At 37.8% G+C, this 27,939-nt stretch overlaps 1 protein-coding gene across 1 annotated transcript in view; it reads left to right on the forward strand.

Moving 5' to 3' along the window:
- CWC27 (CWC27 spliceosome associated cyclophilin) overlaps positions 1-27,939 on the forward strand; it is a 184,706-nt gene that overhangs the window by 142,824 nt on the left and 13,943 nt on the right. Inside the window, exons 12-13 of the mRNA XM_037150808.2 lie at positions 18,194-18,303; positions 22,776-22,879. Of these exons, the coding sequence (XP_037006703.2) occupies positions 18,194-18,303; positions 22,776-22,879 (214 nt within the window). The remainder of the gene's footprint in view (positions 1-18,193; positions 18,304-22,775; positions 22,880-27,939) is intronic.

The following is a 27,939-nucleotide window of genomic DNA, read 5'->3' on the forward strand; positions in this document are numbered from 1 at the left end:
TTTTTACTTGTGTGTTTTTTGCCTGCCATCTCAAAATGAAAAAAAGCACTGCATATTTAATACAAGATTCTATTTCTTTATATATCTTGGAATAAAGTACTTCCTTAATAAGTGATAAATTAGTTACTGATATCTAATTTACTGCCAGGGTGTACTTTTTACACAATGGAATGCAGAGTATGTTGGTTTGTCATCAGATTCCTCCTGTTCTCCCCACATCATTTCCAGTCTTCCCCATCAGAAATTCTCCCTTCCAACAACTGCCCACGCCAGAACCACAGTCAAAACATTCCGAATGCCAAATAAAGTTGTTATTTTTAATCAGGCAAATAAGGTGAGCAGGCATAATTATCTCCTGTTTTTGTTAGGTGGTAGAAAAAAAAGATAATTGTAAACTTTTTTACCTAGAAGGAACTATTTAAGGTATTCAGATATGCTTAAATACTAGCACACTAGCCATATACTAATATAAATGTATAATTATATAGATATATACCATAACTGTGTACATGTTGTATAAAGCATATAATAAAATATCTAACACTAAAACTAACTTGAATATGATTATCCCCTCTTTAACATTTCAAAACGCATTTCTGCATTTTTCTGGCTCCTTTTGGTTGGTATCGGGGAAATCATTTATCATTTGCATTGTAGATAAACAGATATTCAGTTTGACAAAAATTTTAGAGAATAGAGTTATGGACGTTCAGGTTTGGTATTCAGTGGAGAAGACACAGCAGCTGCCCTAAGCTCTCACATGAGATTAGATGGTGGAGCAGATGAAAGCAGTTGGCTTATATTGGTCTTGGACTTGAGAATGAATACACTGTGCTATGTTTTAGAAAGATGTTTATTAATAAAACTACTCTTGCCATTTGCCCTTATTAGTTTTTACAGTTATAAAACTTACCTGACTTAAGTTTTACTTCTTTCCTGCAATTAGACAGGCAATTTCTTTTCCATCTCATATTTATATTGGCATCATAGGGTCTCTGTGGTTTTTGGTTGGCACGGTGAGTGGTCGGGCCTCTCAGCTGACTAGACTTACCATTCTTGCCCTTACTATTCTTCTCGTACTTAATCTGCTGATGTAAAAGGCCAAACATAATCTTGCATCTACTAGAACTCAGTCCAGTTGCTAGTAGGCATATCTATATGGCCAGTTATTATTTACTTTATATTTTTCACCTCCTTGTTCAAGTGCCTTTTTGTATACATTGGCCATTTATTTGACTGTCTTGGAGCCACAGTTTTCTAAAAACTAAAAACATTTCTTATACTAGCAACCTGTGACAGTCCATTCCAACCATGTTTTTATATCATCTTACTGCTGCTTCCTAAAAAGGAAACATTCCCTCCAGCCAGCAAGTGTTCCACCTTGTTCCTCTTCAGCGGGGCTGGCGCCAGTTCAAGTTCTGTCAACACAGTTCCATCAGATACGACTGTGGATGAGAAGAGGTGGTGTGCATGCACACGACACAAGCTCCAGTGAGCAGGCTGACAGCACTGTACTGTTCCCGCGTTAGCCTGTGTGCCTGTGCTTTTGCTTGAAATCTAGTCTGACGTAGCTGTACCTTGGTGCTGATAGCGACACTCGCCCAGGCATGTATGGGCATCGTTCTGATAATGGTGGAATCGTTTGGATAAGAACTCAGGTTTGTTGGTTGTTGTGACACAGTGGTTAATAATTAAGCATCTGTGCAAGATCTTTACATAAATATCATTTTAATAAGCTAAACATCATTTTTAATGAGCTAAAAATCAGAATATAAGCAGTGTGTCTGCAATCTGTTATCATCTGTACTGTTTCACTAGTTATTAACAGAACTGAAAAAGCTTCACGTTTTGCCCTGGCTGGTATGGCTCAGTGGGCTGAGTGTGGCCTGAGAACCAAACAGTTGCTAGTTCGATTACCAGTCAGGGCACCTTCCTGGGTTGTGAGCCAAGCCCCCAGCATGAGAGACAACCACACATTGATGTTTTTCTCCCTCTTTCCCTCCCTTCCCCTCTGTGTAAAAATAAATAAATAAAATATTTTAAAATATGTATATATTTTTAAAGTTTCACTTTTAGGAAATGTTATACAGCATGGAAATGTTATAAGGTTGATTTAGCATAATGACAATCTTCTAGAAAGCCAGAAAAGAAGCGTCAAACAAATACTTCCTGCGGGCTTCCCCTCATTGTGGAAGGCAATCTGGACTTACATGTAAAGTTTTGTTGTTGTTTTTTAAGATTCAGAAAGGCCTTTGGAGAGAGCCTTATAAAGTGTATCACTGTGCCCCAGGGGATAACCCTGATTTTAAGCATTACCACTCAACCATGCTGAACCGCATTGTATGTTATATTGTCAGTTTCAGTTGTCCATTCAGAAAAGACTGTCAAAGTCTCCAGTGTCAAAATTCTCTCCCTTTTGTATGATCCTTGTCACTGCTAAGTGTACAGAAAGTTTTAGGCAGTTGCACCATCTTCATTACTTGCTTCCTCTTTACCCTGCTGCTCTGGTCCACTTGTGAGTCTCAGAATCCTTTTATCCTCTTACCCTAAGACTTAAGCTAGAGGCAGGCCTAGCCTATAGGTTGGAAGTTCCAGTAATTGTGCCCAGTAATTCACTGGTGGATTATGAAATCAATATGTATGTTAACATTTCTTATTTATTGGAATAGGGTAGAGAAGGAAAATTCAGAGTGCATTATATGTAGCAACAGTGAATAGTGTTTTGTGAAATTTTGATTTTTTAAGTTATATTTGGTTGAGCAATGAGAATTTGCGATTTTGTAGGTAAAGCAGTAGAATGTCAGTAATTTCAACCTTATATTTATTTTATATGTGTGTGTGTATGTGTGGTTTTGTATATTAGCTATATGCCAAACAAATATGTATATAGAGTTCAAATGAAAATATGTATTTCTTATGCCCTGGCCAGATAGCTTAGTTAGTTAGAGCACTGTCCCAATACACCAAGGTTGCAGATTTGATCCCCTGTCAGCCACATACAAAAATCAGCCAGCGAATGCATAAATAAGTGGAACTAGAAATCGGCATTTCTCTCTCATGTGCGCACACACTCTCTCTCTCACTCTCACTCTCGCTCCCTCTACCCTCTTCTCTAAAATCAACTTTTAAACCCCTTTTACGAAAAAGAAAACATATCCCTTACAAGAGGTCATGATCCAAGAGCACCAAAACCACTGGGTTAGAATGAATGTCTAATAACAGTGTGCTGAACCCAGAAAACCCCACAGAACACCTCCCCCTAATTCTAAAATAGCTTCTAATGGGTAGAGCAAGACTAATTCACAGGAAGCAGATATTTTATAATTAATAGTCAATATCAATAATCAGTTGTCATAACTAAATATATCCACATTTGAAGCGCTACATTTTATGCCCACAAGAACTATGACATTTCAAGGTATTCAGAGCAATGAGAACTGCTGTGGCTAAGGAAAGCTCCCTCATCAAGGGAGGTGAAATGGAGCGCTGGGTCTGGCCGGAGCAGGTGGTGCCATCCTGTGACACGGTCAGCTCTGTGACGTGAGTTCAGTAGTTTGCAGAACCTTGATTCCGTGTATGGTGGAGAAGTCATGGATAATACATACTTTTGATGAAATGGGATCAGAAAACAGTTTCGCTTTGAAAAGCACTAATTTTAATGTGGTCAAAGACCTGCTGTTTGGGAAGACTTTTGCAATCTCACTTTAGAGCTTATGGTACCTTACAAGACAGCTTTAATTTTACTTAGTTGTGTTGGGTTTGGGGGGGGGGGGTTGGTTTATTTTTTTAGATTTGATTTTTCGTTTAAGAACCTTGGGAAATGTGGAAAATTATAACCTTAAGGAAATGTATGTAGTGTTTTATTTAGGAAATAAAAATTTTCTTAAGATTTCATAAAATGAATGCGAAATCCAAGACCTCATGGATAATTATTTTGGTAACTTTTATCGTCTAGATACCTAGAAGTATTTTAAGAGAAAAACATCATTTATCATGTGTCAATGAAAGATTGGTGTTTGCATATTTTTCTGAATGAAAAGAATTAGATTTAGATCTCAAAGTACTGCAGTATTCTCAAAACAAATCTGTTCTTTGTACATTTCTCATGCAAACTCCTCCCCTTCCCTGCAGGTTTCTCGTTTGTGCCTAATGCCCTACCGTGACCATTTCAGCCACAATTTTTTTTTCTGTTGGGCTATTTTAACAATCTGCTAACGGGCTGCCAACAGATCTCCGTTCCTAATCTTAGATCCTGCCAATACATTCTGTGTGTGGCTTTTCTTAAGCACAAACTTGATCATGTGTCAATCCCCTTCATAAAATTCTTTAATGGCGTCTCATTTCCTACAGGATAAAATCCTCCGCATGCCATACAAGGCCCTACATGGCCTGCCTAAACTTTGTCTGCCACACAAGTATCCTCTGTCACAATGCATCCGATGTTCCATAAAGGCTAAATTTTTCTGCACACCATCCTTTTTATCTCCCATCCCAGCCTTTGGCGTCATGGCCCCCTCTTCCTGGATTGCCTTCTGCGTGTTATGAATATTGCCTCAATATTCATGCTGTTTGAGATCATTTCTATAAGATTTCTTTCTTAATATCTCCATCACTAGAACATTGGTTCTCAAACTTTTCTGCACATTAGAAGCACCTGGAAATTTCTAAGCTCAGGAAATACGATCCAGGACAGTACTTTCTGAAGGTTCCCAGTTCTGGTCAAAATGATTTAAATATTCATCCATGTTTACGTCTAGTCATTGTATTATTGTACTTTTCACTGTGTGAGCCACCTGAAAATTATTTTAATCTATGATGGGGGTGAGGGTACAAGTTTGCAGTTCAGCAGGTGAAAGAGGCACACTACCAGCTACTAATGCAGCCTGGCGTGTATTCTCATGAAGGTTTGAGGGGGCAAAGGAAAGGCAATTAAATCTAGATCATAACGCATCTTTCTAGACACACTAACCCAAATAGAATTATCAGTGAGTGAAATGGGTAACGTCCAAAAATGTTTTATTACCCCTGTAGAATGAAGATTGGGGGGTTTTATTTTACTTTTAACAGTTTTATTGAGGTATAGTTCATATACAATTGACCCATTTAAAGTACGCAGTTCAGTGGTTTTCAGTGTTTTTATAGACATCTTCAACCATCACCACAGTGCATTTTAGAAGAGTTTCATCATTTCAGAAAGAAACCCTCTATGCTCTGCCGTCTCCGGCTGCAGCCTCAGCCTCCCCTCCCCCAGCCCTCGGCAGCCGCTACTCTACTTCCTGTTCCACAGATTGCTCCGCTCTGGATGTGTATCTGGACGGAATCATTAATATGTGGCCTTTGTGACTGGGTTCTTTCACTTAGCACAATGTTTCTAAGGTTCATCTATGTCGTTCGATGTAACAAGTACTTCATTCCTCTTTATAGTTAAATAATCTTCCATTTTATGGCTATAGCGTATTTTATTTGTCGATTGATGGACATTTGGGTTATAAAATATGTTGTGAACCAATATGTATATATCTGGTTATAAAATATATTGTGGACCAATATATGTATTTTTTAAATGTGTTTATAACTCATATATAGGTACTATTGAACAAATGTATCATGTACTGTATGTAACACAAATACCCCAAAAATAACAGTTTCAAAGATACAACAAAATTTAAGTAGAATTCAAGCATTTTCTTTTCACTTCTAAATGGATCATTTTGTGCTCTAGACACCTCTTACTTTTACAGATTTTCAAAGTGACTTGTTCAGGTTGAGTAAGTTAGTTGAATCAGGGTGTTCAAGACAGAGGATAAAATGTGTGCAGATGCATGGAGATAAGAGAAAGCACGATACCTTTTCTTATCCTGCAAGCGTGTGTCTGGAGCACAGAGTGAAGGGATGTGGAATTTTTCACACAGACATTATTTTTTATTTTGTTTTTATCCTCACCAAGAATATGTTTTTCATTGCTTTAGAGAGAGAGGAACATTGATGCAAGAGAGAAGCAACAATAGGTTGCCTGCCATGTGCCCCCCAAACCGGGGATCGGCCCCTGGACTAGGGTTCAAATCCATTACCTAGTTATGTGCCCTGACCGGAAATCAGTACCTGAGGGTGCTCCAACCAACTGAGCCACGCCTGCCAGGGCTCATAAAATCATTTTATTTTCTCTCTCAAGTCTATAGTTTTATTATTACTACTTGGCAGTGAACATTAGACACTACGTTACTAAACCTTTCTCTATAGAAGCAGCCTTACAGTTTGAGCTGCTTTCAAATAATCCCAATTGAGATTAGCAGCATTAATTCCCTTTTACCACTCTTTTCTGGTTTATTTCTGAGTCCTTAATTGCAGTGCTTTCTGTGACGTAAGGAGGCTGGCTCTCTGCTGTGGAAGAGCAACATCAAAAACAAGCCCTTTGGACCTTCCTTTCTACAGAACCCATGGCAAGTCCCTTCCACTTTATTCCACATTGTGCTCAGTTGCCATGTGAGGCATAGATAGAAAAATAATTGTTTATTCTTACCAATTTGGTTATGATTAAAGAGACAGTGGTTGTAATGTTTACTACAGCCAAAGACTTCATTTGTCTGTGGTATCTTGTGAAGATGCTGGGCAGACATTTGGGATAAAATCCAATCGGTTTCTCAGAAGTATTTCTCAATATTGCCTTGCTTATTTTTCTGTTTTCATGCTCTTATTATTGAGTATTTTTAACAGTGTATCACACTAATTTACTGCATTGCATACATTTAAGGCAGCAGTAATTAACATTGAATTTATCATCTTACAAAATAGAGACAAAGCATTTGTGGGATCGACTTAAGCTTTTACGCCACTGAGTGATGGATGGGAATAGAATGTGAAGTTGCTAATTTGAAATGTTGAACCCAGTCCATGCAATGTGTTGACTTTGTTCTGTGACTAAGCCAAAGATTTTTAAAAAAATTAATCAGTGAGAATGTGTCTGTAATTATGTTCTAATCCAAAATAAGAGTGTGAGAAATTTTCCTCTTCACCAAGAAGTGTAACGTTGCTTTAGTAACAATTTCCGTTTATGAAATTAATCAGACAAGCAAACCAAAATAACCCTTCTTCATTAAAGCATTAATTAATACAATTTCAAAACTGAGGCACTTTAAAAATAATTATTTTTTCTTTTCCCCAGCAGATGTGTTTTTGTGATACAGAGTTCAGAGACTTTAACTTCAGTTCATAAACCACTTTGATGAGCGTTATATTTGTACTGTCTCCTGCCACGTGTGGCTGTGAGCCACATGAGAAAGGTCAGAGGCACTGAGCCTGAGGTGGCACCTGATGGTCGCAGGGCTTCACGGTGTGGGGCGGGGAAGGCCAGTTTTCAGCCTGCCCTGCCTCATCCCACTCTGTCTCCCGATTACTTTCTCTAGGAATCTGTTTTACTTTGCAAAAAATCACTTTTCATTTAAAGACTTTAAATTTCTTCAAATAATATTTATCAAATTCTTGAAATTTTATAAGTACTGTTCTAGGCTCTGGACATAAAATGGCAAATAATTCAGAAAAGTCCCTGCCTTCTGCCTTGGCCTGTATGGCTGGCCCAGGTGGTTGAACATCACCCCACAAGGGGTCAGTCGCTGGTTCGATTCTCGGTCAGGGCACATGCCTGGGTTATGGGTTGGGTCCCTGGTCAGGGTGCATGTGAGAGGCAACCAGTCAGTATTTCTCTCTCACATCGATATTTCTCTTCCTCTCTGTCTCCCGTTTAATATATTTTTTAATCCCTGCCCTCAAGGAACTCCATTCTTGTGCCCCACTCTGGCGTCTCCTCAGAGCTCACTCACATTCACTCATCATATACATTTTAGTTTTCAGCTTTTGTCCAAAAGGATAGATTTCCAAGTACAATTCCTTGGTCTTTTTAGTGGCAACTACTTTCCTATTATATTTTAATGAGTTATAATGCATAAGGCACTTAGAATACGGACTGGCATGTGGGAAACATTGTGTGAGCAAGTGTGGGCTATAAATAGAAAGAGGGGCAGCAAAGCACCTGCCTGCCAGCAACTGCCGGCAGGTACTGCTTCTTCTAATGCAAATTCAGGACTATAGGTTAGCCTTGTGATAAGAGTCCTACATCTGAATGTCCAACTGTATAGAAATATATATTAAGTTTTGGTAATTCACTTCAAAAATCATTTTCTACATTCCAATTAGAAGTTTTATGGTGCTTTGAAAATATGATTTAATATACAAACACATTTTTATTCAAACCAGTATATTAATAAAATGAAAAATATTGTACCTATTCCTTGCTTCTTCAGGTGAGATTTAATCATTTGGAGGGAACCATGACCAATAAAGTAGCTTACAGACGTAAAATACATTGCCCTGTATTCACTGCCAAATAGTAATACCTCACATTTATATAACGTGAACAATTTACATAGTCCTGTCACATGCCTCATTACATTTAGTTCTGTAACAGTCCTGAGAAGTAGATTAAACAAGTATTATAGTTTCCATTTTGCAAATGAAGAAACCAAAGCATTAAAGACATTTAGTACTCACGCGAACTTGAATTTGAGGAGCCAGATCTTCTGTCCGATACTCTTTCCGCTATAAAACTGTAAACCATTGTTTCCTTAAAAAGTACAATAAAGTCAGCCACAAGCAATATAACCTGTTAGCTGGGAGCCAGAATCAGCAGACAGATTCTGGCCTATAATCTATAGCAATACCACTAAGACTGAGTAAGGGAACCCCCTCTGGCTCACCCTTCAGTCCCGAGACCCAAAAGCACACTTGGACACAGGTCAACTTCAGATGAAGCCTGGTTTGATGACTTTTTTCCATCTTCACATCATCTCAAAAATTAAGCTTACTAGAGATGTCATTAAATATGGGGATTGGGAAAGAGGGGTGAAATCTGAGCCAGAATTTGTATACCTATGGTAGAGAACATGGTCTAGGCAGGTAAAAAATTTGAGATGGTGAACAGAGCCAGAAACAACTGGGCATGGTGCTTTCAGATAATTGCATGTATTTTCACATTTAAATTAGAATCTTCTTATAGGTATGGAAAAATAATGTACCAGACTATTTTTTAAAGTTTCTTCCGAAAGTAATTGGGGAAAATTTCAAGATTTTGGAAGTCAGACTCACTGTCTCTCTTCTTCCCATCTTTGCTTGCTTGTTCACCAAACTACTGAGGAATGGACTGTTTTCACTGACTGAGAGAAGTGTGGGCATCAGGAAATTTGGAACTTGACCCCTCCTCCACCATGTTATCAACTAACTCAAGCTAGTACCATGAGAAACACCCTTTTAAAAAGTACTTAGAAATGAGTTCTAACAACACAACAGTCTAGGGTGGTTCAACTCACTTCATTTGGTTTCATAAGGGGCTAAGATATATATTGTGGCTGTTTGTTGCTTAGCAAAATAAAGTTAAAGTTTCTTGATCTAACACTCAGGGACTTTAATGGTCAAATTTTATCTTAGTTCCCTTATCCCCCATCTTGTTTCCCCATTCTTCATTCTCACAAACAGTTTTCCTCCTCCCCATGTGCATTCTGCACTCTGTTGCCTTCTTGCTTTGGCTTTGATCTCTCTGGCACCTGCTATAGCTAAACCTTCTTTCCCCTTCAAGGCCCAGTAACTTTCTCTTACTGCCACTTTTATTATGTTATATTGTATTGTATTGTATTGTATTGTATTAATTATATTTTGCCTTATCCCTTTTCTAGCCACTATGCTCCTTAGCATTGGGGACTGTCTTTTTTTCTCACTCTGGCACATAATAGCGTCCCCTCTCCCCCATGACTGTGTGCAGTGTAACAGAATAGAGAATGCATGGGCTTTGAAGTCTGGCAGCTTGATTTCAAATCCTTGCTCTATCTTTTATTAGCCATATAACCTTGGGCAAGATACTTAACCTCTCTGAACCTGTTTCCTTATGCATAACACAGAGATGATAATAGCCCTTCTGTTGTGACAGAACTAAGTGAGAAAGCAAGCCCAGAGTTCCCAAAGTTCTATCTCAGACATGCTAGGCCCTGAGAAATGGTGCTGGTGCTGGTGGCAGTGGTCATGCTTGTGTTTCAGAAACCACTTTACTGCTTTACTTTCCTCAGCCATACAGGGGGTACAAAGAACACTCTGCCATACCACACATGCATGTATTTAAGGACTATTTTGTACTGGTTTGTAAACTCTTACAACGACTTGGAGAAAAGTATACATGGTATACTACAGAACCGTGGAACCCACCTTAGTATTCTACTCTTACTGTAGAAATGTGGATATTTTGCAGTGTTTTATTTGCTAGAGTTATCCCAGCCATAGCGATTCTTTCTTTGCTATTTTCCCTTACTGGTTTTATGAAATATTTTTATCTTGAAGAATTTTATGTTACTTTTCTCATTGCTACAACACAGATATATAATTAGTAGTTGTCACATTTAGAATGACAGGGCAACGTAGGAGTGCTGTCCCACACTGGCCATCCAATTACAAGAACTATGCATCACTCCATCTGGAGAAGTACAAAGTGTGCCCTGCGGAGGGACCTGAGGGCCAGGTCGGTCAGCCTCTGTGCTGGTCCTGGGGTCCGTGTGGGTGGAACTGGAACAAACACTGCAGCTTGCGGGTGAAAAGCTGGGTGCCCCAGAAAAAAGCTATTCGTGCCCCCAGTTAATTTTCAACAGTCATTTATATATTGTAATTCTTTTTCGTAATCACTATTAAGGTGAATGGCAAAGTGTCTGATAAAAACAGTATTAGATAGGTTCCTTACAGTTTGTTATATAAATAAATATTATATTAAAAAATAAGTCAATTTAAACCAATTTAATAATTAGTGTTCAGAACCTGTCTTTACTGATCCAAATTCTCTTTATCACTAACTTTTTTAGATAAGTTCACTTAAATTGATTTGAATTGGCTTTTAGTATAATACTTTGTGTCAACTAATTTATAAGCCATTATGAATGTAATATATTACCAACATGACTTCTATTTGAATTATAAACTTAACACTATAACTCTGGAAAAAAGATAAAATTTTGAATCTGGATGGGGTAAAGCTTTAAACATAAGATTTACAAATTTTCTAATATCTTAAGGGAAAATAACAAAAGTAAAAATTAAGAAAATTCCTAGTTGGAGAATTAAATTCATATTGGGGATTTATTGCCATTTTATAAATGTCACACTGTACAATAAATGTATGTAATTTCGAGTGATTATTAGGTTTTAATGAAGTATATCTGTAGTGATTACACACTACAGGAAGAAAGCACCCATAGTAGTGTATACAGAGAGGAAACAATACTGAGTTGTCTTGCCAGTGTAGCACAGTGGTCTAACCTCTCTGCATCCATTTTTTGTGTGTCTGTGAAATTGGCCAGTCATTGTTGCCCAAGAGCTTCCTAATACTAATGTTCTGTGTAGTAACAAGCTTCCCCTTCCGTAAGTGTCAGAGAAAATACGGCTTAAAATCAGTGAGTGTTTTATAGTTTATATTCTAAACAGGAATACAATTTGAAAATCTGGATAAATTTAGCTGTATTCTAACTTGTTAATTTCACATTTTTTAAATTAGCTAAGATAAAAAGAGGAAAACATTTGGTTACTTTATTTTGAGAATTTTTAAGCCCTAAAATAACATGAAGCAATGAAACTAGGATGAATAACCAGGAAAGCAAAAAAAAAAACTTCATGAAAATGTAAACTGAGTTCCACTTAATCAAGGTCAATGTTGAAGCATGCTCTAATATTTATGGTTCAATGTCCAAGAATATTTCAGAGAGTCCCTAAATCATGTAACTGCTTTTGACTAATTTTTATGAAACTCTAGAGGCTTATTTTGACCACCAGGTGGAGCCAGTATTGTTCAATTTGTAGAATAAAAAATATGCTGAAAATAAAAATTGGTTAAATAAAATGAATAAATTGTAGATGTCTTATCTTAGTTCAGAGTACAGAAAAAAACAAACTTTTAGCCTAAACTTCTGCATAGTCTTTGTAAATGTGCATATAGACACCTTCATTAAACAATGTCTTTATTATGAATAAGTTTTCATTTGGGCTCTGTCATTGGCTAGAGAGACAGTTTTCTTCTTATCCACTTTTTAAAGATATCATCTAAGCAACTTTCAATTGTCTTTAAAACAAAATTAGTACAGATTCAACCTCTAGTCACTTAATAAATGTTATGAATTATAATTACAAAAGAATAATAATAAGTATATTGTATGAAGACCCTCATTTCATTGTCACAGAACAGTCTCATTGTTATCATTCCCATAAAGTACTATCTTAATAAAACAAACGGAAAGCCAGCCTTTCTGCCCTGGGTTGGGGGTTGGCGGGAGTATGTAGTTCATCCCCAGTAGCTCCTCAAGGAGATGGTTAAAGCCTGTGTGAATGGCTGCCACTCTGACAGGGATTTTACCCAAAAACTCAGTGCTTAGGGGCTTTAATCAAGGGCAACTGCCTTAGAGGTGACTTCTCCTACTTCTCTCACCTCTATGTAGTAAGTGTCAGAAATCATTTCATTCCTTACAACTCAGCTTAACTGGACAACTGTGGATTGAAAACTCATTTGTATGCCTGGGACATACTAATGTATACAAGTTCCTCAAGGAGCCACTTCATGTAGCGAGAGTAATAAGGCCCTGTGGACACTGTGGTAGTCTAAGACCGATCTAATACACAAAAATGGTCAGTCTGATCCTTTGTCCATTCAGTTACTGTTTATTGAGGACACACTACGTGCAAGGCATATGCCAGGCCACAAACAGGGGCCAGTTTCTGTCATGTAGGTTTATAGCCCAGGGGACAAAAATCACAAAGAGGCAGTTATAAATACAGGGTGTTTAGGAGCTACAGAGTGTTGAAAATTTCAAATAAGGGGAAATATCATTAATTAAGGAGAATCAAGAAAACGCCATAAAGGATTCTTCCTAGGTGGAAATCCCTTATGTAAAACCACTGTCTATTTATTGTGGTCCGGAAGGTATCTAGGACCTTTTTCGGTAGGATTGTATTTCATCAGGACACATCCAGTTGATGACTTGATGCCTTTTTATGTCATGTTTAAATATCTTCTTCTCAGGTTTCTTTTTTTTTTAAGATTTTATTTATTTATTTTAGCGAGATGGGGAAGGGAGGGAGAAAGAGAGGGAGCGGGAGCGAAACATCAATGTGTGGTCGCCTCTAGCACACCCCATATTGGGAATATGGCCTGCAACCCAGGCATGTGCCCTGGCTGGGAATCAAACCGGTAATGCTTTGGTTCGCAGGCTTGTGCTCAATCCACTGAGCTGCACCAGGCAGGGCCTATTCTCTGTTTTCTTGTGTCTCAGATATGAAGAAGAAAAAAAACAAGCTCATTAAGCGATTGTACACTAGAACCATATTGCATGGGTTTATATTCCCACATTTGTAATCTCTAAGATAAATTCTTTAACTTCTACTGCCTTAGTTCCCAATGCAAAGTGGGGCTAATAATATGCCTTCCTCGTGGGGTTGTTGGTTATGAGGGTTAAACATATAATGCAGGTTCTACCCTCTGGCACCCAGTGAGTACTTAAAATGTTAGGTATCATGTTAGCTATTTTCAAATCTACTATTTTTCCTGGAATTAACTTAAGATCTAATGTAAATAAAATTTCATAAAAGCATACTTTGTAGCTTCCAGAAAGTATGATGAAATACAACTAGATAGGTTTCTATATTCTTTTTTTATTATTTTTTTATGTATCCTCACCTGAGGACATTTCTTCATTGTTTTTAGAGAGACAGGAATGAAGAGAAAAGGAGAGCGAGAAAGAGGGAAACATCACTGTGAAAGGGAAACATTGATTGGTTGCCTTCTTGCACATGTCCCATCTGGGGATCAAACCCACAACTTTTCAGTCTATGGAATGATGCTCCAACCGATTGAGCCACACCAGCCAGTGCTTCTAGTTCCTTTAAAGTCCATCCCTTTTGTTCTCAAATACTATTTACTATCATCACACCACCTTTATTTATATAAAAGTTTTTATTTAAATGGGAATATTTAACAAATTTCCTTGAAGTAGTGAATCCAAATAACTAAAAAATTTTTATAAGCAGCATTATCGACAGTTTCTGATACATGATTTTCAGAATCATTATTATCCAATAAACTTTTTTACAGTGATTTTTTTTATAATTATTACAATGATTATTCAATAAACTTTTCCCTAAAAATGAATAAATGTGAAGCTGCTTGGCTCTGTCACTTCTTGAGCTCTGGTACTGAGAGGGTGGTAAGTTTAAGACCTTTGATGCATGAAATAAGATTTGTAGATGGATACCACTGGTTCATTAGCTAAGTAACCTATAACTGAGTTGTCATCCCCCCTTTATGTTCAGAACAAAAAGGTTCTGAGCATAAAGAACCTTTAGTGCAGAGATTCAAGTGGAGCAAATATTAAGTTTCTGAGTAACTCACAGAGGAAGAGTTAGAAGCATTCTGTATAACATGCAAGGGCAAAAAAGTCACCTTAAACTGAACTAAGAGTTAGGACACAGGTTTTAGCCCAGGCGCCCCTTCTAATCCACCTGGGACACTAGCTAAGTAACTTCATTTACCTGGACTTTGGTGACCTCACCTTTAAATTGAAAAGTTAGATTAGAAGATCCCCCAGGTTAGCTCTGGTTTCCCATTAAACTGACACTCTAGTAGTAAATTCATAGTCATAGTGGTGTTGGGCATTCTCTTCACCAGGCCTTTGCATAGATATCACCTAATTATAACTCAGAAAAAGCTAAGATATTTTTAAAATTTTATTCCAACATTAAAATGTAGGGCAGCTTTAAGTCCTCTTAAAAAGGCTAGAATCTAAAGAACTTGAGACACATGGTCATAAACTAAAGGGGAGAATGGTGGGGGAGGGGGTGTGCAGGATGGAGGGGAATGAAGGGGGAAAATAGAACAAATGTAATGGCATAATTAATAAAATGTATTTTTTATAAAAGGCTGGTATTCTACCCATGAATCAGCAATTCGACACTTATAATCAATAATTGATATCTTAACTATTTTCACATTGGTTACATTCATTTTACCCTTTCAGTTACTTTCTAGATCAAAAACCCTGTATTAAAAATGTTTGGGGTATCATTCGTAGCAATTCTCAGACTGCCAGGTATATGGTGAACACAGTAAACTTTATTTTCTGAGTTGAAGTTTTAGTAGAAGACAGAGGACACAGTGTGAGTCTTCAGTACCATGCAGATCTGGGCTGAAACCTCAGCTGTACTCTATTCTAGTTCGGACCGAGTCCTGTTTCCTCATTCGTGACACAGGTTTATGGATACTTTCTTCTATTCTAATTGTGATTGAATTCTGTTTCCTCGTTTCTAAAACCGGTTTGTAGATACTTTCTTCATGGATAACCAAAGCACCTTTGCTTGGTGCCTAACATATACTACGTCTTGAGCAAAATTTTCCCTATTCTTTATGGCTGTTTATTTAATATCTGTTTTATAGAAATTTCAGTTACTGACAAGTAGTCATCATGCTATATACATCATTATAATTTATGAATTATCATCCAGCATACATTGAGAGCACTTTGTACTTAGACAAACTGAATTTTTCAAACTCCGTGTGTAATTTATTAACCAGTTTTGTGTCACTAAAATTGTCTAGTCACTTATTCAATTTTTGTTTACTCAGGAGGATTCAAACACATGAGAAATAAATGTGCTACTTTCTGCTCTGGCAACATGGAGTGAGTTCACACAGAACTTCCTTCTCCTACAAATATACAGTAATGCTGGATAAAATGTGATATATCCCAATTTAAGTACTTAGCTAAGCTGCAGAGAGAAAGAGAAGAAATTTCCTAGGTACCAAAAACAAAGAGGAAGCATAACCAGAGCTTTAAGTGGGCAAACTGGCACTATGGTTGCCGATAGAGATATTGGAACCAGATGTAGGCTCTAGTAGCTGGAAACTGGGTTTTAACCTTACACTTGGACAGAGATGTGGCCTTGGGTCAGGAGAGGTAGAAACTAGAAAAACTGTCTACCTGGTCAGGCAGGTCACAAAGAAGCTTGTCATTTGTTCAGAATTATGTGAGAGGATGAAAAAAAGTCTGTCAAAAAAATCAAAATCAAAACTCTAATAAATCTCTACCAGGTATGGCTACAAAGTCTTAATGTATACTACCTGTGTGGTACAGCAATTCTAAGCCAAGAGATTAACTTGGGGGAAAATGGCCCTGAACCAACAGAATCCCTTAGTTGCCTGTAGAAATCTTTACACAATCCTAGGTGTCTAGGATTCCCATGGAGCATGATGGAGATACAGCTCTAGCTGAAGATAAATTCACAGTGAAAACTTAGAAAGCACATAGAGAAATGACCACTCTAGGGAGAGAGTCAGAAGATATAACAGAAGGATCCCCAAGAACAATTTGAAAAATACAATACAACAAGTATGTTTTAAATAATGTAAAAGGTTTTTTTAAGGAATAAAAATTATAGTAAAAGACTAAGACTATCAAATAGAGTGGATGAATTTGGAAAAAAATGGAAAATCTAGAAAAAATTTAAAAACATAATTATCGAAAGCAAAGACAGTTTATATCTTAAAAACTGGTTAGATACAAGTAAACAGAGAGTTAGAGAACTGAAATATAGAGCTAAGGACATTAGCTCAGAATATACTGCTGAGAAATGGAGACAGGAAAAGTGAATGTATTGTGATCATTCATAGTTGATCACACATTTATAAATAGAAGGATTTTATACTAATATGGTATGCCCATTGAGAAATAGAAGACTGGATCAGGTTTTTTACACAGTTGGGTGTGTGCAGCAGACATTATTCCATGTGGCTGTGCGTGCCATATGAAGGTGTGGGATGAGTTTTCATGTGGTTCAGATGGAACCTTCGCAGGCTTAGTCCTGGTATCACAGATGCGTGTAACAAAAGACCAGACAACCTTGCAGCTGTTGTCAAGCTGTTTGCCTGTGTACATTTGGGATAGAAATTAAAACAGGAGGAGGGAAAGGACATCCTGAAACCAGGCAATTAATTATCTCAGAAGACCAAGAAATAAAGAAGCCATTGTGAAATGGTTACCAAAGTCAAGCTAATTACTCTCATATCACCTCATATAGTTCATTTGTGTGTGTGAGGGCATTGTAGTGGGGATACTTAGCATCAACTCCTTAGCAAATTTCAACTATAGTCACCTTACCATACCTTAAACCTCCAGAACTGACCTGTCCCACACAATTACACCTTTGAATCTTCTGACCAACATCAAAATCGTGATATTAGGTAGCCATAAAAAGACTACTTGTTCCTTAGTTCACACATTTTTTAACTAGAGTATCTGTTGAAAAAAATGGCTGCTTGTTAACATATACATTGCACATTAATATTCTTTAAACTAGGTGACAAAGAGGCAAACAACAAACCCAGACTCGAGTAGAAACATTACTGTCATTCTTGATTCCATCTTGCTCATCTTCGTTTGCCAGTCAAAGATGAGAAGACACAGGTTATTTGGTTTGAGTTTGTTGTTTTTTGTCACAAACTTTCATGAATATGTGTACCTATAAGGTGTTATACAATGTTAGTGCAGGACTTGTGTTTTTGAAGCAAAACTGTATTATGTGAACCCAGATGTCAGTTAATCTTCTTATGGAATTAATGCAGAATCAAATCCATACATTCGTGTTCTGATTTGTAACTTAGTGAAAACAGTGTTTGCCTGGGTCTCGTGCGTGACTGTCCTGACTTATTTGCTAGACATATGCATATAGTGTGATGCCGTCGAGTTGAAGTTATTTGTTGTTATTACTGTTGTTTTCACTGGAGAGTAAAACTGTCAAATCAACCATTATTGAAAGAAAGTATTTTATAAGGCAAGAGATTAATGTAAAATAGTATTGCTGACTTTCAGAAAAATCTGAAAAGTGAGGTAGGTGATTTTATAGTCAAATATAAGAACAACTACAATAGTACAGTATGTACTACAATAATACAATACTATAGTATATTGTAAAGATGTTCATAAAATTGGTCAATAAGTTAACATCAGCCACTTTCTAATCTAGGAAATAGTTGTGAAGCTGGTAGAGTTTATTGGTTGATTTTTAAGTTAAATGGAGGAAAAACACAGAGTCTTTTTACTATTTATTCTAAAAACAATCTATTATTCTTCAGAGGAAGACACTGCTGTGGGTGGCGCTGTTGCAGAATATAGAAGAGAAAAGCAGAAGTATGAAGCTTTGAGGAAGCAGCAGCCAAAGAAGGGAACTTCCCGGGAAGACCAGGTAATTTCACAACCTAAATTTATATGTAATTTGTTATCTTTCAGTTGCCTTCAAGTGTTGTTATTGGAGTCTAATTTGATTATACATCAGGGGAAGCACTACCTCTTAGCAATGAAAAAGCATGTGTTTTTTTTTGGGGGGGGTGACAAGGACCTTGGCCACTCATGCAGAGGTCCAGATGATAGAGTTCTTCCCAGACATTGCAGGTGAAAAGCCTAAAACTTGAGGTTTTCAATGTGTACTCCCATATCAAGCACAAGAATCTTGTAAGCCCACATGTTATCAGATACCTGGGCAGAACCTTTGTCTAAGTGAGTTTTATGAAATAGAGAAGAGGTGGCTATAAATGATGAAGGGATTTCTTTTGGCCCAGCATCTCACAAGCTGACTAGCTGGCTCCACCTGAAATTGTATGATACGGTGCCTACAAATAAGTCATTTGGTATAATAGTTGATTTCTATTGTCAGTAATATTACAAAGTTCTGCTTTTTGCAGGTAATTCCTGTATCTTGAAGTTAGTAATATGGGAAGATTGTAAGAAGTCAAGAATGAAAAGGCAGGGAACTAGCTCAACAATTTGGGATTCCACCATGCACACCATGAAGCTCAGCACTCGATAAATCTCCCTAGCCTTTTGTATCTGAAAAGCTAGGGGGCAGACCGAAATCTTTTCTCTTGGGTGCTGGTATCTATCTATCTATCTATCTATCTATCTATCTATCTATCTATCTATCTATCTACCTACCTACCTACCTATCTACTATATCTTGTAAATGATACCTAATTACTGATAAGGAAAGCACGTATCAGTACTTAGCATGAAAATAATCATAGGGTAAGTTCAACAAGAAGTCAAGTATTATAATAAATCATAGTTGCAGGTAATTAACTTGTACAGTTTTTAAAAGAAATGGAATATCCTTCTCACTGGTGTGGCTCAGTTGGTTGGGCTTTGTCCCACAAAGCAAAAGGTCCCTGATTCAATCCCTGGTCAGGACACATCCCTGGGTTGCAGGTTCAGTCCCCAGTTAAGACATGTATGAGAAGCAACAGATTGATGTTTCTCTCTCATATCAGTGTTTCTCTCCCTCTCTTCCCCTCTGTCTAAAACTAAATAAATAAAGTCAAGTAAAAAAAAGAAAAAAGTACATTAACAACTTCTGTTCATGGAGTCATACTGTAATCACTATACTACCAAAGGTGCTAAGGATCACTTTTATTCATACATTCCTCCTTTTCCCTCCTAACAAATAATAATTTAAGAACCTACCATGCCCTTGTCATTGTGGCTCATTTGGTTGGGTGTCGTACTGCAAATTGAAGGGTCACTGGTTCCGTTCCTGGTCAGGGCATATGCTTGGGTTGCTGGTTTGGTCTCCAGTCCACCTCCTGCATGAGGCAACTGATTAATGTTTCTCTCTCACATCGATGTTTCTCTCTCTTTCTTTCTCTCTCTTCCTCTCTATCTAGATTTGATAAAAGAAAAAATAGAACCGACCATGTACTACTCATTGTATTTGGTGATAATCAAGGTTGGACATATCCCTGCCCTTTCTGAGCTCTCAGGGAAGAGAGCCGTTAAGCAAATACAGTAATACCAATAAAAGGGGGTGACCATTATGACAGCTGAGATACAGAGAACCATGTAAAGGTGTAATAGTAGGACTTAGCATGTCCTAAGAATCTGAGAAGGCCTCCCAGAGAAAACGATTCGTCAGCTGAGCTTTGAAGGTTGAATAGGAAATGCGTGGCTAGACAAAAGGAACAGTATAAGACAAGTCTTTGATCTCTTTGAAAAGAACTAAAGGATGTTGAGTATGACTAGAACATAAATGAGAAAGAGAGAGATGGTGCTGGAGAGGTAAGCAGAAGCCAGCTCGTGCAAGGAAGGCATTTTTGAGCCTTAATAAGGAGTTTAGATGTACCCTGTGGGCACTGGGCAACAGCCATCAAAGGAAGGAAGTATAACAATCTCATTGGCAACTTGAGAAGACCCTCCAACCTGGCTGCAGTCCAGAGGATGGACTGGACTCAGGGCAGGACTGGAGACTTGGAGGCCGTCTGAGAGACTCTTATGTGTTAGTTATGCTTGCACAACATCTCCCAAGGCAGGATCCCTTCAAAACAGCTTCTCCATGCTGGGGAAGCATGGAAAATAGCATATTCTAGCTGTGCTTAAGAGCTATGCTATTAGTGGTTGGCCATTTACCCTTTAGCTAAAGGCAGAGGACCAGTTCCCTGCTGGGCGCGAAACAGCAATGCCTCCATGCAGATCCCATCTTCTTCACCCCGTATTTCACCCCATTATTTTTGTGATGCTTGCTTTTTTCCCTCTAGTGTTCACTTGCCTTTAGAATACAGCTAAAGAAAGCCCAATCTTGAACAGAGGAGATGCTAAACAAGGCCCAGAGGATGGTTTTCGTTTGCCACAGCCCCTGTCTTTGAGGAAATGCCAGTAGCACACTGACTGGCTCTAAAAACAGACTGCTTGCCACTTTCAACTTAAAGGAAAAGATCCAGGTCTAGTGTAATTTGCTAGGAAGTTTTAAAGTTTCATTTCACTAAGAAGTCTCCTTCGTTTTCATTTTTATTTATCCCTCAGAAAAGAGATTTCCAGGTGTCAGCCATTAAAAATTGATGAGATTTACCTTTAAGAGAGAGAAATGTGAATATGAAGATATATGTTCATATAATATAGATATAAGTATGTGAGCACAAACACACACAAAAACACATAAAATGCTTGAAGGGTATATACCAAAATGTCAACAGTGGTTATGCTGAGTAGTAGTATGATAGATATTTTTGTTTTGCTCCTCTTTATTTTCTAATATTTCTACAATAAACCCTTTTCTTATTTTAAAGCAAATACAGTAAAAGCTTATAAGCAAAAAGATTTGTTTTTATAAATAAGATTTAAAAACAAGGAATGCTTTATCTGTTACCATTGTTTGAAGAGCTTAGTCCTATAATTACTACCCTAGAAATGAATCAGATATCTAAACCCTAACATACCAGGCAGCCCTCGGAATGCCTGTGAGGATCTTCTACAGGAATTTATAGTTTTTCCCTCAAACTCATCTCCCTCCACAGCATGGTAGTGTGCATATTTCCCAATGTTGTCTGGGCATTAAATGTTACAAAAACATACAAGGCACATCTCACTAACATTTTTTAGCAATAGCTGCCTTTTTTCCTGTTTTGGTACCACCTGTCTTTATTGAGTTTAGGTTCTACACCAACAAAACCTACTTGATTTTCTCGTGAGCTATGGTCTCAATGACAGTTGCTAGGTAAATTCCGGAGCCTAGCAGTTCACCGTGACTCCTTATTGTACCTGTTAGTCACATGTTGAGCTATAACACAACTCTTTCCTTACGAAGTCTATTTTAACACTGAATTCCATGTATCTGTGTTTTAATTAGATACTTGATTTTCGTATATGCATAGTATTTAATCCATTTTTCTAATTATAAACTCTTTAAAGCTGCAGAATAAAACCTTATGCTAGCTTCTGTTCTCTGTTCACGTTCTGGAGCACACAGTTAGAGTGCAGCCGGGAGACGGCGTGGTCACCGAGCTGCGTGGCTCGTCATTTCCTCTCACCCATGAGGGGCCTGGGGGCCCAGCGAGACTCAGAGGAGCGATCCCTTTTTTAGAAAACATACTCCAATTGATATCTGCCTCCTACTTTTTTCACTTAACAATAGAATGTAGTGCTTCATGTACAGAATTTCTAGTGACTATAATAGCATAGTCATTACTTTTTACCAGAATGCGTCCAGATCTTTACTGATACACATCCGAAGTCCCTATTTCCCACCCGAGGGACTGCTGCTGCAGCGCACATCTTCTGCATAAGCCACTTTCTGTGTTTCAAGTTATTTTTCTGCGTATGTTCCCAGGATTGGAGTTATCGAATCAAAGGGAGTGATCCTCTGAAGTTTCTAGTACATGTAATGAGTTTTCTAAAGATACCATTCCATTTTACCCCTCTTACAGCAGTTCATGTGTTCTGGTAATAAAATAAAATTTATTTTGCCTTTCCCAACATTGATATGTTTACATTTTTAGAAAGTTGTTCAGTGAAAATACACTACTTGTTGGTGTTTTGTTTTTGACTTTACATGTCTTAATGAAGCACCACCCTGTCTTGTGGACATTCAAAAGTTAGCTATGGATAATAAGCGTGCCTTTTAACACTTAAATGTCTTCTATATAAGCAAATTTATATTCTCCAAGGAAGAAAGTAGTGTCTCCGAGGTAAAATATCAGTGTGAATGCACATAGGGTGATGGCAGGGTTTGTGAATGTCAATCACTATTGCAGCTGGAAGGCAGTTCTACATTATTTTCCTGCAAAATTAAAAATTTATCCAGGTAGGACATGTTTTTTCTAACTAATGTAAGTGTCTCTTCTAAAATTACATTTCCCCTTATCATAAAATTTAGCAATCTTATTCTTCTTTCAGACCCTTGCGATGCTGAACCAGTTTAAATCAAAACTCACACAAGCAATTGCTGAAACTCCTGAAAATGACATTTCTGAAGTGGAAGTAGAAGATGATGAAGGATGGTAAGGGTATTGACTTCTGTCTCTTCACCACGAACAACGAGGCTCAGAGCAGAGACCCTGTTAGGACGTTTCCACTACATCACCCCGAGTGTCTTTCTCAGACTTTACCTGCAGCCACACCCTCACTGTTGTAAGGCCTCAGCACCCTTGACCTCACTTCACTTGGGGAAACGTGCACTGAGTTCATAGTTCGTTCCCAGCATTGTGCTGGCCAGTGCCGAATCCACAAGAATTACAGGACACTGTCCCTGCCCTAAATAACTTTTAATGTCATGGACAAGATAAAACCCACATTAAACAACTAAAAAAACAGCCTTCAAAGATTCTAAATCACTAATTTTTTCATACTTTCTGACCACTATTTCAGAGCTCAGTAATCCCTTCCATAATCCTACTAAGTTCCTCTTCAAATTTATGACCAACAGGATCCTAGCAATGCATGCATAATTAACTTATTTTTATCTTTGGATATTTTTCAGCTGCTTAACACACTGATAAGAAATAAAGGAATTAATGACTTTATCCCGTGCTTAGCACTTTATCCTATATTGGCAAAATAAAAGAAAGAAAGAGTAAGAATTGTGCTTTTCCTTATCACACTCCTCTGCCCTTCAGTTGACTTCTCTTGCAGTATATTAGGCCTCCCCGCACCTAACCGCCTCCATCTCCCCCTGCACCCTGGCTGGGGCACATTGCTGCAAGCAAGCCTGAGGTCACCCCCACGCATGACTCACCCTTGGAGCCTCTGAATTGTCCCATGTGCCATTACCCACACCCAGAATCATAGCTCACTCCTCTCTGCCAAACACCATCTCTCCCCTATTTCAAAACTTTGTGCAAGACTCCCATCCTCTAGGAAACCAGTCAGCAAGATTTGTTGAGCACTCACAAATCTAGAGGGTGTAGGGAAGAGGGCTGAGACACGCATTAAAAAAAGACATAAAAACGCTCATTAAGAAAACATTTAAGCAAGTAAGACTCGGCAACTATATATAACTTTAACCAAAAGGGCTGAGGGCATGATGGTTTGATTGGAATGAATCCTGCCTACCCCAGGACCCTAAAAGTCCTTGTGTATTTATCTATATGCAGTTTCTGTGTGATCTGGGTCATGATGCCAGATTTTTTGTAAAACCCTGGGTCTCTCTTAATAGGTTTGTATTACTTACATATTTATTTATACTTAACTTCTGAGTTGCTTAAAGACAGTAGCTGGCTGCTCCCACAGTGCTGTGCTGAAGGCAAAGGCCCAGGGCGTGGTGATGGGCCCGTAGAGATAAGCGCACACTGCGTAGTGGAGAACTTCTGTTTTGTGAGTGGCTGCACAGCTCTAGTTCTATTCTGGGTTCCTTGAATGTCTCAAAATATCTTTTAAATGTTTTGGATTCGGTCACCCCCCCCACACACACACACACACACAACTAACTGTTTTACCAAGTCCTCTTCCTCTTATTTTTGAATCCATACACGTTTCTTAAGGAAATATGATCCATGTGTTTCTGATTCATTTACACTTAACTCATCAAGAGGGTGTTTTGTAAGAGCGGCTTGATGCCCAATAAGTTTTTTTAACCTTTTTACAAGCCATTTAAGTCCAGTTTTATTGAACAGGAAAGTCACCAACAAATTTAAACCCAGAAGTTCCATTGGAAACTCACAACCTACAGGACTCAAATTTACTTTCAGCTCGGCAAGGCCATTTAACTCCCAAGGTTCTTCCTAGCCTCTTCGGTTCAATGTTTTCTCATTCTGAATTCCTCATTAGCTTCAGGTATCATTTAGTGTTTTTAACAGTGTCATTCTTGTTTCCTATGTGATTTCACAGTACAATCACTATTCTCACAAGCTCGTTAGAAAATTGAACAAATGGGAAAAACTGCACTAGATAGGGGGAAAATCACTGGTCAGTGACGTTGGCCAGTTTTCAGAGGACAAAAATAAGTGGTAAAGGAAAGGGAAGTGTGTTAAAGGGACCAGCACTGTGTCTTCAGGGAGTTCATTTCCACTTCTAATTGCCATTTCCTAAACAGAAAGTCAAAACCATGCACTATGTACCTGCACATGTTTTTGGTATTTGTTTTATCTAACATCTCATAAAATAGCTTCAGTATCCAAGGCACTAGACAGAATCATATATATAGTACCCAGGATCCTTATATAATGCCCTTTTTATTGCAGTATAGGCTATTTAAATGTTGTAACCTTATAACCAACAACCTCATTTCTGTTCATAAATAAACCAATTCAGCTTTATCAAATCTTTAGTGATTTAGATCATCTCTCATAAAGTATATCCCACTCAGAAAAGAAGTCTTATATTTGGAATGATTTATAGCAAATATTATGAGTGTATGGCATGTGTGTGTGTGTTTTGCATAAATTACATGGCTCCCAGAGTATTTTGTAGGTCACGGTTGCCGCTCTTCTCAAAAGTGAAAGTCAGCCAGTGCTGTCCTGCCCTGTCAGGGTCTGTTATCTGAGGTAAAATGATTGCTTCTGAGACATTTTTATGTGTCCGCATGAGTGACCACACATTGAGGGATCATTTTCATTTTCTGTCAAGATAGAAACCATTACCAATTTGTTATGTTTTCTTTTGCTTGGCGAACGGTTCTATTCGCATTTTTGGCTGGGCTGCTGTATTGGCATGGCGTACAACAGACATTTGGGTACCATTCAGCAGCATTCTATTTTTTATCCAAAAAAAAAAAAAGGTGGGATGGGGAAAGAAAGAAAAGAAATATGATTCTATTGTAAATGCTATATATGGTGTTTGGTAATTATTCCCAGATTTCACTGTCTAACAAGGCATTTAAAGAAGTGTTATTGATAGATCTAAGCTGAAATGCATGATAGAAACTTTTCATTTGACATTGTTAGGATTCTCCCCTTCGTGGGGATACGTACTGCCTGTGCGTGGTGGCCGTGGCGGCACCAGATTCCAGCGTAGCAGTCGGGTCTGTTCGCCACTACATTCCTTCTCCCCGCAGCATTACGCCCTCGTATAGAATCCTTCTCAAGCATGGATTTTATAAAACCAATTAGATACATGGCTGGAGTCATCAGCCAAAGGATTCATATGACCATGTGGATGAAGTCCACATGTCATTTTGGGTTTGTTTAGATAAAACTTGGCTAGCTCCCAAAAAAGTTCTGAGAGAGCTGTGTCTGACAAGGCAGTGGAGAGACTTATAAAAAAGAAAGCCACCTGCTCCTTACGAAACAGACTCAGCATTCCGAGGAAAGGAGAAAAATTAAATCTATGCGACTATATTGCGATCCCGTGAGCCTTAACTATTCACTACTATGTTCCATTAAAAATTGTTTCCAGATAGTTAAATCTAACATTAACCTAAAACTTTACAGCAAATATACATGGAAAAAAAAAAAAACGCACAAGGGAGGTCTGCCTGCCTGCCTCCCTCTTCCTCTTCCTCTCTCCCCACTTCCACTCTCCGTAGTATCTACAGTGTTCAGTTTTATGAGTCAGAGAAACACGAACAATTACATGGTTGCCTCCAGTAAGCATTTTAACTTTTTTATTATATAAGGAAAATATGTTTACTGTGGGAAACCAGAATACAGACTCCTCAAAAAAAGTAAGTAAAAATCACCTGTGATCCAAAACTCAGTAATAAATACCATTATTTATACATGTGTATCTCCCTCCAGATAGTTTTATGCATAGACATATTTTAAGCAGAAATGAGATAATATAATGCCACAATTTTATAACTTGCATTCTCCCTCAGCGATATACAGTGAATATTTTTCCATACCATATATAACTTTATGATATAATTTAAAAAATTCTTATGGCCGTGTACTATTCCAAAGTATGATGAACCACAATGTACTTGATCAACTTCACATTGTTGGATGTTCAGACTCTTTCCAGTTTATTTCTTTTTCTATTATACGCAACATTGTAACGAGCACGTTTGTATTTTTGTCATCGCCAGTTTTCTGAAGATAAATGTCTATAACTGGAATTCTTAGTCAGTGGGTATGCATGTTAGGCCTCTGCAAAATATTTTCAAATTGCCCTCCCAAAATGTCCTTCCAGTTTATGCTCCCAAGTAAATATCATTTTATGAGTTGCTTTTAGGGCTATTCGTATCTCAAGACTTAATTAAGGTATTTTGTAGTGCTTAGTGAAAGAGCAAAATACTTTAGGAGAAATGCTTTTCTCTGTCAGCTTTTAAAAAATACAAACAATCTGATTTGCTTCTGTTTTTAATAAAACTGGTACAAATTTCAGTGTAACTCTTCTCAAGATCCTCAGCTCTTAAGTAATCTTGTTCTTGGTTCTGAAAATTTCTCTAAGATTTTTTGTAGGTGCCTTTTATCATATTGAAGAAGTTCCCTTTATCTTCTACTATGGTGAGAGTTTTTAACGTGAATGATGTTGAATTTCATGAAATACTGTTATGTACTAATATGATCATGTGCTTTTTCTTATTTGGCTATTAATAGGGTAATTACACTCATTGATTTTCAAATCTCGAATGGCCTTGCAGTCACATAATAAAGCCCGCTTGGTCATGGTGTATTTTCCATTTTATTTTCGCTGAATTAGTATTGCTAATTCTTCGTTGAGGATCTCTCTGTCTGTCTGTGTTCATAAGGGGTACTGTTCTACATCTCCTCTTCTGCTGCTGTTTTTATCTGGTGGGGGTATCAGGTAAGGCTGGCCTCGAAAAAGGAGTAAACTATTTCTTCTATTTTCTGAAAAAAAAAAAAAGACTATAAAATTGGTGTTATTTCTTCTTAAATATTTGGTAGAATTTGCCATTGAAACCTGGAGATTACTTTTTTTTTAATTATTTTAAGATTTTATTTATTTTTCAATAGAGGGGAAGAGAGGGAAAGAAACATCAATGTGTAGTTGTCTCTCACATGGCCCCCACTGGGGACCTGGCCTGCAACCCAGGCATGTGCCCTGACTGGGAATTGAACCAGTGACCCTTTGGTTTGCAGTCCATACTCAATCCACTGAGCTATACCAGCCAGGCAAAAAAAAAAAAATTTTAATAGGCTTTATTTTATAAAGTGTATCA

Source organism: Artibeus jamaicensis, unplaced genomic scaffold, assembly GCF_021234435.1.
Source record: "Artibeus jamaicensis isolate MK-2021 breed Jamaican fruit bat unplaced genomic scaffold, CSHL_Jam_final scaffold_369, whole genome shotgun sequence".
In the NCBI taxonomy this organism is placed as follows: domain Eukaryota; kingdom Metazoa; phylum Chordata; class Mammalia; order Chiroptera; family Phyllostomidae; genus Artibeus; species Artibeus jamaicensis.